Source organism: Danio aesculapii, chromosome 6 (genome assembly GCF_903798145.1).
Source record: "Danio aesculapii chromosome 6, fDanAes4.1, whole genome shotgun sequence".
NCBI classification, from domain to species: Eukaryota; Metazoa; Chordata; class Actinopteri; order Cypriniformes; family Danionidae; genus Danio; species Danio aesculapii.
The window spans coordinates 30,465,357-30,480,073 of NC_079440.1; the positions used below are offsets into that span (position 1 = coordinate 30,465,357).

Here is a 14,717-nt window from a genome sequence, read left to right on the forward strand (position 1 = left end):
CTACTAAAAACGCTATATTATGCAAGGTACTGAACGAAATGTAGTGAACAAATGTAGAGAATTATGTAATTTGCATAAAATTCAGACACTACTACAAAATGGACAACAAAATAGTACACTATATTCTATTGAAGACAAGAGTAAAGCAGTAGATAATTCTCTTTCTCATAATGAGACATTTAAAATATATTAAAATGAAAAAGAACACAAATGCAACAAAGTAATAATAAATAACTTGTGATTTTTTTTTTTAAAGTTTCACAATTTGGTAAGCATTAAACATTCTTTCAAATATACAAATAAAAAATCTAACCAATATCAAACATTTGAATTGATGACTATTCTGTATTGTGTGATATAATGTGTGATATAATGGCAGCCTTGCCCAAATTTATTTCCTCTAAATGCTTATTTTAATGTTATCAGTATCAGCCAATAAGAAACTAAATTACTGGCTGATAAATTATGCATTATTTCCACACTTACATGTAGGGTTGTCAAAAGTACTGATTTTGTTACCGACTGATACTGAAATAAAAAAATAAAAAATGACAGCAGCATTTGACGTGTATTTCCCTTGTGATATCACACACAGCAGATGCACACCAGAAAAAGGAAAGACAAGATGTCGACGGCATGGGAGTTTTAACCTTGTAAAAAAAAAAAGAGAGAGAGCTTCAATTTGTGAAGGATTTAAAAAAAGGAACATCTAGGTTTTCTTGCAGTCCCCTTGTTTTCTGCAGTTGATGTCATTCATTCATTCATTAATTTTCATTTCGGCTTAGTCCCTTTATTAATCAGGGGTCGCCACAGCGGCATGAACTGCCAACTTATCCAGCATATGTTTTACACAGCAGATGCCCTTCCAGCCGCAACCCAACACTGGGAGGAGCCGGAGGAAACCCATGCGAACACAAGAAGAACATGCAAACTCCACACAAAAATGCCAACTGACCCAGCCAGGGCTTGAACCAGCGACCTTCTTGCTGTTTGGCGATTGCTCTACCCACTGTGCTGCTCGTACAGTTTATGCTTTAAAATAAATAAGTTCATTTATTCATCATTTTCTTTCAACTTAGTCCCTTTATTTTTCAGGGGTTAACACAGCGGAATGAATCGCCAACTTATTCAGCATATGTTTTACTTAGCGGATGCCCTTCCAGCCTCAACCCAGCACTGGGAAACAACCACACACTTACATATTCACACTCATATGCTACAGCAATTTAGCTTATTCAATTCACCTGATACCGCATGTCTTTGGACTGAGGGGGAAACCAGGAAAAAACCCGGAGAAAACCCACACAAACACTGGGAGAACATGCAAACTCCACACAGAAACGGCAACTGACTTAGCTGGAGCTCGAACCAGTGACCTTCTTTCTGTGAGGCGACAGTGCTAACCACTGAGCCACCATGTCTCTTAAAATAAGTTGTTCACTGCATTTATTTTTGTTAATTTTTCAGACAATTTTTTTTTTAAATATGGTTATTTAATGGATTTCATATAAGCTTCAAAATATAATGCATTGCATAAACAAACTTTCCAAGTCGTTGATTTCAGTGCATCCCTAACTGCTTCCACAGAAAAGTTGGGATTTAAAATCGAATTGAAAGTAGTTTTTACAAGAGATATTTAAAATGTAATCATTTAAACATTACACTCAAATTGCTGACAGTTTGTACAACTGGTTTTTGGATAATAAACTTTCTTTACACGTAGGTAAAACAGAAGCTATTTTATTTGCTTCAAGAGTGAAATTAAAGAAAGATGATTCTTTTGTGGTTAAGATTAATGATTTGATAATTGAGTAAAAAATGTTTTTAATTATTTGGGATGTTTAATATAATAAATTATCAGGAGATGTTATGGCAAGAAAGGTTTTTATGGATATATGTAGAAAATTAGGTTTTTAGCAAGGCTAGCTGATCTGTTGGATGTTCATTCTATAAACCTATTGGCAGGAGCTTTTATTCAACCCCATTTTGATTATGTTATCTCATTTTGGTATAGTAGCTGCTCACAAAGTATAAAGGAAAAAATGCAAAAGGCACAAAATAAACTAGTATGAATAATTTAAAAAAAAACATCCTAGAATACACTTACACAAAGAGTTTTTTTTTAAGAATTATGTATGTTAACTGTTAATAAAAGAGGACTTTTTTTTAAACTGGGAATGATACTTAAACTGTTTAATAATGTGGTTCCTAGTTATTTTGCGAACTATTTTCAAATAGTGAGGCAACAGCATTCATATAGTACTACACTGTAAAACCCAAATTACACACCTGAAACTTGTCTATAGCGCTTGTTCACTGATGCTCTTATAGTTGTGTAAATTGCTTCCTTGTCCTCATTTGTAAGTCGCTTTGGATAAAAGCGTCTGCTAAATGACTAAATGTAAATGTAAATGTAAAACCCAACAGTCAACTTTATCAAATGAAATGAGTGTAGTTAACTCAAAATTTCCTGAAAGTTAATTCTACTCAATCCTCATTACTCATTACTTCAACTTAAATGGAGTAAGTTTACAGTACTCATATAGATTAGTTTTTTAAACTCAAATAGTTTGCCGTCATAGGTTTCCTCAAACGGTTTGAGTTGCCTTAACTTATTGGTTTTTACAGTACTCAGTTGGTTTGAGTTCTCTTTATTTATTGGGTTTACTGTGCTCATATTGTTTTGTTTACTCAAATGGATGAAGTTCACAGTACTCATTATGATTAGTTTCTGAACTTAAATGGTTTATTGGAATCATTTCCTCAAACGGTTTGAGTTTCCTTAACTTTTTGGGTTTTACAGTGTGGGGGTTGGGATTTTAATATTTATTTATTTAAATTTAGAAGTCTAGGAAAAATATGTTTTTATATCAAGTGCAATCATTTGGAACAAATGACCAAAATCAATCAAGGAAATAAAAGACTTAAGGAGGATCAAAACAGCAATCAAAAGATGGTTGTTTGATGAGGATAGTTGGTTTGCATGGTGTATGATGATGCTTTCTTTTATGTTATTGTATTGTGAATAATTTTGTTCCTGTTTTAAAACGAGGAGGTACTGTTTGTTTTACGTATTAACTGTATTTTGCGGCCATACTTTGCTTTTTTTAACAGTAAGGACCACAATGGAAACAAGCCCAAGGCTTAATTGTGTTTTCACCCTTGACAGTTTTATTTCAAAATGTTTGGGATACTTGTATTTTTGTACAGTTTGTCTAAAATCTGTCAAATAAAATTTCTATTCAATTCAATACATCAAAATATGAGAATCGAGGACAAAGCTTTTGCTATTTTTTTTAGATTAATCCTAATACACAAGCATTCAGTATGACTAAAACCTTGCGTTTCAGATCTTTCGGCACAATGAGCAATAAAAGCTTCCAGACTCAACAAGAAGCACCACTGGGATTCTTAACGCCACCAACACAACACAAAACTCCCACATGACACTCCTCCAGACGGCTGTATGAGAGCTCTGTAGGCTGGAACGAGGTGTCTAGTCAGTGGATATTTTTTTTTCCTCTGCCATTCCAGCTTCCATCAGCCCAGTCCTTGCCATTAATAAATGATGGCCTCTGATCAGCCAGGATTCACGACTGCAATTATATTCAACGTGCAGCAAGTGAGGAAACAGAGCCAGCATGGAGCCAGTCAAACTAGCTGAATTTGCCCTGCTTAAATACATCTAAAACCAGGTAGGAGGACATCAAAAAAATGAGACATGAAAGGTTCCAGAAGTGCCGAGGTGTGTGCCACAGTGTGATAACGCTCCACTATCTTCCTCATAAGTGTTCAGAGACCTACTTTCTCATGGACCCCAGCCAGGAAACCCAAAGTCAGACCAACATCTCATACAAGTATTAATATTGGGGGGTAGGTGGGGGTTTTTGGAAGGGTATTCAACACCTTGGATTCAGCTTCGCCCCAATCCCCCCCCCAACCTCCACTCCCCCAAAGCCTCACCAATCTGGAGCCATTTGAATTAGATATATTCTTATTTCAATCTTCATTCAAATGCAGTCCGTATACTTCTCCACTATCTCCGTTTCCATATTGCATCAATCCACTCTCCAACACGACTTCCCTTCAATTCTAATATATCTCAATCTGGTAGCTAAATAACCCACACCTGCTTAACAAAATGCTGTCCGTGCAAAACATACCTTTCAAAATGCTGATAGGAAGTGTATATTTTGATTGCTGGTAATTATTACTATGCATTTGCAGTATGTGGGGTGATTACAAACTATGCTGACAGTGGCATTCTCGAGCCTGAATACATTAGATGTAATACTCAAAGGAATGTATATGTTTGCACACATCTGGCAGACAGGTGAGATGTGCATTGAACAACATTTAACATGCAGCGTTTGTGTGCACTGGGATCAGACCCCAGGGAACTGGGCTACTGCACAGTGATATGCAAATATGTTCTAGTTTTGAATCCAAGGAGCCATATTTGTTTCAAAAGCTGCAGTGGAGGTGAAGAATAACAGTAAATAGCGTTGTATCTAACTGTATTATGCTTTCACTGTCCTTTTTATAGATATTTTGACCTCAATTTTGGCTAGCAATGTCACAATGAAAATGAAACACCATAAAAATATACGTTTAAAACTGACAGACATAAAATCTTTAAAAATTGCGGTAAACTATCCTTTTTAAAGTAGCACATTGCTTAAAGTTTTTACAGCCTTAAGAGTCGTTCACACCAAGCACAATAACTATGACTCAATAACATTCTGTATGTAAAATAACAGGATTTCAGACCACAGCTAGAACAATAAAGATTATTAAAAATTAATTAATAATGTTTTATAATCTTACATTAGAAAAACAGTTCTCAGAATCACTTTGATTGGTATTATCTCTTTGTACGTGTCATCAGAGGGAAGAAAGACCCCCCCCTCCCCCCTCCCAATTATGGACGATCTCTTCCTCATTAGCAAAGGGCGTTAGTTTTATTTTTGAAACTGCCACTATGATAATGTATAGGCTTTGTAGCCCCGCCCTCTTTTGAAAATCTAATTTGAATTTAAAGCAACAGTCACCAAAATCCACAATTATAATCAAAGCCTAAAAGGGGCAGTTTCAGTAAATTATAAACAATATATGTGTGGTCCTGTAGATAAACATTGTCATTGGAATCACTTTCAGAATGATTTTTTTTCCCCAGCTAATAAACAACAAAACACTTACAGCCAGTCAGAATCCATTAAAATATAAAGGGCTCATGCAATCCAAAGCTACAAATGACATTGTGGAGAACATCACTGCTTAATGTTAAGAACTCTATTCAAAGATTCTTCTAAACAAGGAATGATAAAAATTAAACAGTTTATAAAAGCTATGCAAGCCCAGCTGGCAAATTGTAGTATAGATATTAAAGCACCTCAGGTATCCAGGTCTAGTTTTGACATCGCCATTTTTGTGTTGCCTCCATTGAAAATACTGGGGGGGAAATAATTTGTGTTGTTTTTATTCCTCTACACTGACTGCAATTGCTAAATTCATGCTTTTATGAATAGATTACACAAGCTGGATTCACTGGTCAAATGCACTACAAAAGTAGCACACTTAAGACATTTGCTGGTTACAAGGGTGGAAATGGGGAAAAACAGCATAAACTAAAAAGAAATACATTTACATAAGGCTGGTTTATACTTCTGCATCAAGTAATCGCAGTGACCCATGACGCAAGCCTTGCACATTGCTGTGCATTTATACTTCTGCGTACTGTTTGTGTTGCACTGCAATAACACACTGCTAGCTGGCAGATTTTTATATTCCTCTGTGTCGAGTTTCTTCACTGGTGTTTTATTTTTTCTGAAAGCTACCTTATAAGTAGCTAAAACTCGCTGATTCTGAGGTGGGAACCGGCGGACGTGCAACAGCTTGAATCATAAGGTAAACACAAATCAATAGTTTCCATTCGGAGCTCCTTCCCAGGACTCGACACTTGTAAACACTCGCTCCATTGGGCTAGCGGCACTCAGCACCGCCCATACTTGTCACAGCTACCAAGCCGACCAATCACAGACCAATCACAGCATGTAGTTACATTTTTTGAGAGGTGCGCGTCAGCATCAGCCATGGTGAGGGCTATGCAACTGCGCGAAGGCGTTCGCTTGATGCACGAGTACAAATCAGCCTTTAAATATTTTGCAGACACTTTTGTCCAAAGCGACTTAGAATTGAGGAGACATTAGGAGGCAGCACACACAGGAACAGCCAATCATATAAAGGAATTGTTAGTGCTCAGAGAATTAAGTGTTAGAGTAAGGGAGTGTTTCTACAGGTGGTGTGTCAAGCCCACTCACCTGTGTGAAGCACATTTCTTTTTTGCTGGTGTAGACGCAAACGGCCTTTATTAATTACCCTAACCTGCCTAGTTAACCTATTTAACCTAGTTAAGCCTTTAAATGTCACTTTAAACTGAATACTAGTGTCTTGAAAAATATTTAGTAAAATAGTATTTACTGCCATCATGGCAAAAATAAAAGAAATCAGTTATTAGAAAGAGTTATTAAAACTATTGTGTTTAGAAATGTGTTGAAAAAAATCTTTTCTCTGTTTAACAGAAATTGTAGGGAAAAAAACAGGGGAGCTAATAATCTGAATTCTGTATATCATTACATTTACATTTTAATTACCATCCTTGATGTGATTGGCAATATAGTACCCTAATCTATAAGATGTTATAACTACTTTTCAGTACAATAATTCAAATTTAGATGATATAGACACTCAAAACTTGCAGGCTCCCACTTCTCCCAGTATAGTCAACAGGTACTATACTATAAGAAATAACATCAATTGAATGAGACTCTCTGTGGTCATTAAAAATGGTGCGTAACCCAATGTCCTGGCAAAATTCCATTGGCCATCATGACATACTATTAAACCCCATCCATTGAATTGGCTATATCACTGTCTCTCCTCTCCACCTATCGCTGGTGTGTGGTGAAAGCACACTGGCGTCATTGTCCTGGGGCTGCCATCACATAATCCATTTGGTTATTCACACTGGTGGTGGTAAAAAGAGACCCTAACATATGACTGTAAAGCACTTTGGATATACATTAATTTTAAAAGCGTTATAAAAACATTCACTCTTTCATTCAGTTTTGATTATCATCATGCACTTCAGATTCTTTTCTGTACAATTAAATGCTTTCAAGAATCTGAAGCATCCTGCAATTGGCTCATACACTTACTACGGCATGTTTTTCATCTAGCACATTTATGGTGGAGGACAGAAGATGTAAATGTGCTGGCATGAATGAAATCTGGCTTCGCTCAGTGTCGCCCAAATCTCTGCACCAGGCACAAATAGCTCAAACTGGATTGTATGCATGAGTTGCAGACCAATACATAGATCTCATTCATCTGGATCCAACACAGAATGCATGGGTTTTAAATCTCACTGGATGAGTTAAACGTTGCAAACACCATGATATTTTCTGCATTATGAACAGCACTGTTTAGTGTAAGAGAATATGGCTGCAGAATAAATCTAAATAAAATTGCTATAACGGTTAATCAAAAGCTGTGAACACATCCTGTTAAAAACACACAGTCCTATGTTCAGTAGTAAACTTTCCAAACCCCCATGAACAAGAAACCCACGAAATCCTCACTGCATTGCTGAATAAACAGAAGATTACACTGCTTTCATTGATTCAACATGACTAATAAACACACAACTGCAGAATCATCGAACATATTTTAAAACAGAATAAAAAATGTTTGATTAAGAGTAAAAAAAAAATCTAAATTTTTTCAAGTGCTTGAAAAGTGGCACTGAATCTGCCACTATGCTGGCACAGGCGTTTATAGCTCTACCACTTTTTGAAAATCTCAACTGAATTTAAAGCAACAGTCACCAAAACAGCACAAGTTGGAACAAAGCCTAAAAGGGGCAGTTTCAAAGAGTTATAAAACATTATTTGTCTGGTGTTTTGAGCAGAAACTTCACATACACACTGTAGGGAAATCAGAGACTTATTTTACATCTTGTAAAAAGTGGCATAATAGGTCCACTTTAAATATTTCATACACTGACAAAAGTGAAAATGTCCAAATGTTTTTAACAAAACATTAAAAAGTCTCTGGGTGCAATTTAAATTTTGTGACCATGTCACAAGTAATGGTAAATGTTCACTCACCCTCTCTCTTTCTCTCTATAATAGAGGCACGATGTTATGTTGGATAAGAGTGAAATATTCACAATTCAAAAAAGGCATTATTCTCCTTTGTATGGTCCAAAACTAAAAAATGTGTCTATTTTAAAGGGGTTTTTTTTAGCTGTTATGGACAAAATCCTCCACTGTGTCTGCACATTTCAATATTCAATATTCAATTTATCTAAATATAGCCAATAGACTGTAAAAGATATGGATGTAGTATCCGTGACGCCACCCATAGGCTTCTGAAGAACGCAAAAGAAGCTATAAGTAGGCGTGGCCAACCATCGCCATTTTGTTCGCAAGTCATCGCACCGAGACAGGCTTAGCTTTAGGAGAAACCCAGAGAAACGCTTAATACTTCATTTCCTGCGACTTGTTTGTATTCTGACCACACGTGCTTGGTTGTAATACATTGAGCCACTAAGCAGTGTTTTTATGACATTTTTCTACAGGAGGAAAGTGCGAATTACAGTACTTGCAAATACATCATATAGTACAATAGTCTGTGTTAGTAAATGCAAGAATATTTATTAAATCCAGTTATAAATCCATAACACTGTATGACAACGTTTCAGATGACTGTTCAATAGCCTACAGCTAATCAACCTTTCAGATTCTGAAGTGCATTACAGTTTTTTTATTATTATTATAAATGATAATTTATCTTAAATAAAACAAATACATTTATAGAGATGGTATAATTTCAGTATATAATTTCACTCACCTGGGAAATGGAGGCAACTTGAATGGTTTGTGAGCACAATTAAGTGCACACAGAATGCCATATCATCTGATAATTGAAGGAAATATATCCAAAAAGCAACGGACTATGTAAAGTCACATAAAACAAAACAAAAATATGAGGTATATGCCGAGCTCAGCGCGTAATTAGCCAGATTGACATGATGGCAACCAGCGAGACCTAGCTGTCACTCAAGTGGCCACGGCCTTAATTATGCAGACTTAATATAACTGAATAAAAACAAAATGCATGAGTTTTAAAAAGATTCACCCCCCCTCAAAGTTGTCATGAAGGGTAATATTAGCTATATACACCAAAACCATCTTTTGTACCAGGCTGTAAACATGTTTTTATCAGCTGTAACATTGGCCAATTTACCATTGCAGTCAGAGAACGTCTGGAGTTTCTGGAGCCAGCCCCCAAAGGCGAGTCGATGAATTGCAGTTTCCGTTACTTCCATACTGACTTCACGAGAGGAGAGCGGGAGGTTGCCACTTGGATATATACACTGAAAAAAGTGTTGTGTGCAAAACTGTTGAAAACAATTTATTTGTGTTGAATTTAAACAAACAAATTAAATTTAAAAATGTTCAACTTAATTTGTTTGTATAAATTCAGCCCAAATAAATTGTTTACAACCACTTAACGTAAAAAAATTTAGTAAATCCAAAGTATCATCTTTGAATAATGTTTTTCAGTGTAGCCTACAGTACTTTGTATAATAGTAGGTCAACATATGCACACAATTTTATTTTAACCTTGACGAACTCGGCAGGGCCCATGCATTTTGTGCTACGCAACAATAAATAAAACACACTTTAGTGGGATTTTAACTTGTTTCAACTAGCCTGCCAAACTATAACCCTTAATGTTTGGTTTCAATTATGCAGTAACATTCTACTTAAGTATTTTCTTATCTTAGTTCAAAAGTGTGCTGATGTACACAGAAAGGGCAAAAAGAGCCATAAAGAAGAGTTGAGGAGAAAAATCAATAGCATGTTCAAATTGCTCTACAAATGGTTGCATTAAGTGTCTCTAAAGGAAATAAGAAGCAGGGAGAAAGAACATGTGGAATGAAACACTCCTGCCCCACCTCGACATCAACAACACACATCTTGACAGTGTGTGTTTACTGGCAAAGCTAATCAGAGAACTGCAATAATTTGAGCTGTGCCTGAACCACTAACAGAGATTCAAGCAAAATAATAATAATTTATTAACTCAAGTGCAACAAAGCTGATTTTGTCTGATACAGCAAATGGTACACTGTAGTTTACTGTCCTTATCTGTGATACTGGATAATACGCACTTCAGTGTCTGTGCTGGTCAATACGAATCCTCTCAGCTTATCTCTCCCTTAAGTCACAGGCAGCACATTAAAGCCTTTCTGTAGTAATTGCAGCTGTCTTGCAGGCTTTCAATAACTGGCTGGCTGTGACAATAAGCCAGCACATCACCTGTTTTAAAATCGACAGTTTTAAAGCATGTCATGATTAACAGACAAAAGGTTTTACAGTACATCGAGGACAGAGAATTCAAGCGCTGCTGGATCTACAGCAGATGAATAAATGAGTTGAATTTGAAAATGTAATATAATAAATAAATAAAAATGTTCAACTAAACTAATACATTTGTTTAAGAAGGACATTCAATTGTTCAAATGTGATTGTAAAGACAATTTCAATTTTATTTAATTTCTATTTCAAATAAATGTTTTGTTTTTTGACATTTCTATCCAATGAATGCTGAAAAAATGTCACATTTTTTGTGAAAATATTAAGCAGCTGGGACTAGACCAATAAATGATATTATATAGAATTTAAATATAATTTACGTCAATAACAATGATAAGCTCTGCTGCACTTTTTTAGTATAAATCGATCTAAGCGCCAACTGTGTCAAAATTAATTGTCTTCGATGCACCGCAATGCAGGTGCGAACAATTTGGTATTGGTTCAGTAATAATCATAACCAGCTATTATGTACTTATGTCATTTATCACAAATGTGATATGGCGGTAGCTTTTGATGGCGAAGGAGGAGACCGCGAGTAATTAAAATGCTCCAACTACTTAAAAAGCTGATACCTGTGCACAATTAACTGCTTGTGAGTTTGCTGGACAGTCTTTCACTGACATCAGAACCCAGTCTGGGAAAAAAAACTCTCTGTGGCCCTTTGACCTGCTGGTGTGTTAGTGAGGTAACATTTTATCTCTTCTCGGCTGCTACAACAATAATGTTACTTGTGGATCTAGACACGAGTGCATCTGCAGAGCAAGTTTTCTCCACCGCGTCGCCATTTATAATGGATTAGCTGATCGCCGCAACCATTTAACATCAGTGTCCGTGTCACTGTTTGCTGCACCAAAGCCGCGATGACCATTAGAGCCAATTGCAACAGTTTCTGTTAAGCATGTGATCAATCATAGGCATTTAAAAACTCACTCAACAACACTCAAAAAGCTAGCGGGATAATATTTATATTTGCTTATTTGCTATTAAGGCTCATGTTGTTTTGTGCATGTACTTGAGTTTTGCTTGCGATATTCAAAAAGATAAAATTAAGGTAAAAAGGTCAAATTAAAGGTACAGTTCATATATCTGACAGTTTGCATTAAAGGACAAAATTGTATTACAAATAATATATAATACAAGAATTGTGTTGCTAAGTGAAATTTCAAGTTGTTTATGGAAGGCATCGTCAATGCACCGAGATATCAAATTGAACTGAATCGATGGCATGATAATTGTAACCGAACCGAACCGTGAGACCAGTGTAGGTTCACACCCCTACCAATTACACAGCAGAAATGTGCAACAATGTGAATCTAAAAGAGTGTTGATATTAGAGACGTATCAAATTTTCACCCACCGAAATGTATCGCCCAAAAATGTTATGCAATTTAATGGACCCTCTAATTTTTGTGGCTTCAGTCATTGTTGGGATACTCTTTTAAATCTGGAAGCATTATTAACTTATATTGAAATATACATCGTTATGATTCAATATAGAACATAATTATTGAGACTGCATTTTTGCCATATCATCCAGCCCTATAAGCAGTTCAATTTTTTTGATTTAAGACAATCATAAGACATTTATAATCATAGGAATGACTTTTTTTTTTTTCAGGTAAATTTGACAAACATGCATGAAACACAGTTTTGGAGTTTTTTCTATTGAAATTTTGTCAGTGAATCAATTAATAAACACTGTCTATTAATCAAGAGCTTTGTTAATGAAGGTTTATTTTAACAGAAAATGTATAGGTGATTTTCTGACAGGATTTTATCAGTTTTTCAACAGATTTCCTTTCTTGCTTTTTTCTCAGTGTAACTTTCAAATAACTTACTGGAGTAGGCATGAGCCAGTATACATTTTTGACAGTATGATAACCTTGGATAAAAATACTATGAATTCCCAGTATCACAGTATTGTGATTACTGCTCTAAAATAAGTTATGTTTAATGTCTAGGAAAAACAAGAAATACTTTATTTGATTTTAAGAAACATTTATCAAATTTTGGAACATGTTAGGCTAAATAATATATAAATTATTGAGCTCTTACTCTCTTCATAGTTTCAAAAACACAGATTATTTTACAACACATAAAAAAAAGCATTTAAAAAACCTTAGATATACCATGGGAATGGTATAACAGTACATTTTAGCTATATTAAAACCTTGACTTTTGCAAACCGCGGTAAACCTTGAAACCGGTTGTCATCCCATTCCTAGTCAGGAGAAATGCCTGCCCAAAATCCAGCTGTTACAGCACAGTATTTTAAGGTTTTTGGAACAGAATTCTTTTCATTTGAAATAATATCACACAATATTGCTTGTTTTGATTTTGATCAAAAAAACTCCTTTGTGAGATGAAAATAAAAAGCAGTTTTAAATGACAGTAAAACAGCATACTGTAGATATGTGGTGTCTTACTTTTTTCCAATTGTGCTGAACTAACATGTAAAATTCTTTACAGGGAGTAAAATCTCAGCTGCAGAAGTCAAACAGGTTAAGAGTTTATGGAAGTAACATTTGGAACAGATCCACAAGCTGATAGACATTCTGCATGGATCAACAACAACCAGAGAAACCCACACAAAAAAACTGTGAAGAGGGTCTTTTTTGCTACTTTACAACATGTCTAAAAGCCTTCAGATGGAGACAACAAAATAAAGCCAGGATCAGAATCCCTGGAGAGAGGCAGTGCCTCCGTACCATGGCAGCATCCATTGTTTACTCACACAGTGTGAATCATACTCTCTGCAGCGCAATCCCAGATTTAAGTCCTGCAGATCTGAGGACAGCTAAGACATTCTGAAGGCTTAATTCATTTGGTAGGAGGAATTGAATGACGACATGGGGCAGATAGCCAAGGAAAATCAGAGCCGAGTTTCCTGCTAAACATTAACTTACCTACTCGCATTTGCTTAGAACCATTCGCCCCTATCAGTGGGTAACTGACCTAGTCATCACTGTCATCATCATAGAGAAACAATACCAGCAAGAGTCTGCAGGCTGCAGCCACATAAGTTCTCTCAATGGCACACACTGGGTGTGTCTCAACATCCCTTTTATTTATTTATTTATTCATTCTGTTTTGCAAGTACACCAGCTCAATTGTGCACAACACTGGAGTCTGCAAATGCATCCAGATAGGCTTTTATGAAACTTTTATACTATTTTAGCATTTTTTTAAATCACCAAGGACTTTAAATATTTGACTGCAGTGCATAGTCCGTCACATGATTAAATTCATAAAATCCAGTTATCTATAATTAATTCTTTATATTTTTTTCAGCTTAAATACTTTAAACTGGAGCCAATACTTAACCAATCTTATAAAAGTGAGCCATTTACCAATCCAGCAATAAACAGCGGAAATAAATATGAGATAGCACAATAATCTTGTAGTGAGTGATTACCTATTTGAAAAACATTACTTTAATCAAATTAAACACGTAAATCTAAATAACACAAAATAACATCTCAACAGCACGTCACACTAGATTCAGTGGTCTATAAATAATATGTTTGATAAAGTGTGATCATTCCGTTCAAGTCAAGCAGGTGTATACAGATCCTTGCATATAATCAGCGATAAAGCTTATCATCAAAACTTCCTTAGGAAATTCCAATATGACACTCACCGCTTTGCTCTCCAAGAAAGACGAGTTTGAATTTCCTTAAAGGGTTTCCAAAGTCATTTCCCACAGACATGTTGGAGGGCTTGTTTTGTTTAAGCAGCGTGTTCCCACCGGTGTAAATGTGTGGATGGGGCAGCGCGATGGAAAAAAGCGGCGCTCCTGTGCGTTTGGAGACGGGAATGCTGCACTGGATCGGCTGTCAGACTGAAGAGCTGTTTGCGCATGCGCGGCCTCACCTCGCTCTCTCACTCTCACGCACACACACGACGTGATGCTGTATCAACCCACAGAGCCTGACGTCATGCTGTATCAGCCCACAGAACATGACGTCATATCATTGCCCACAGTAAGCTACGGAAGGTTTGTGCTTTTTATAACATACTGTTTTCTATTATACATTTATTTATGGCTTTTAAACATTGATTTAATGGTGCTTGGGGTTGAATAGTGCATGGTTAAAACCTGGAGCTAGTACTGTACTATAAAGTCTGCAGGGGTGGTTCACTTTCCAATTGTTATTAAAATAACTAAGAAAATAGGTGACATAGTGGTGCAGTGGGTAGCACTGTCACCTCACAGCAAAAAGGTCGCTGGTTTGAGCTATCGTTTCCCCCACAGTCTAAACACATGCGCTA

At 36.0% G+C, this 14,717-nt stretch overlaps 1 protein-coding gene across 1 annotated transcript in view; it reads right to left on the reverse strand.

The window, feature by feature from the left end:
* The window catches only part of rab6ba (RAB6B, member RAS oncogene family a), a 178,020-nt gene extending 163,715 nt beyond the window's left edge, over positions 1-14,305 (reverse strand). Inside the window, exon 1 of the mRNA XM_056459944.1 lies at positions 14,086-14,305. Within this exon, the coding sequence (XP_056315919.1) occupies positions 14,086-14,155 (70 nt within the window). The 5' untranslated portion in view covers positions 14,156-14,305. The remainder of the gene's footprint in view (positions 1-14,085) is intronic.
* Between the last annotated feature and the right edge of the window lie 412 nt (positions 14,306-14,717).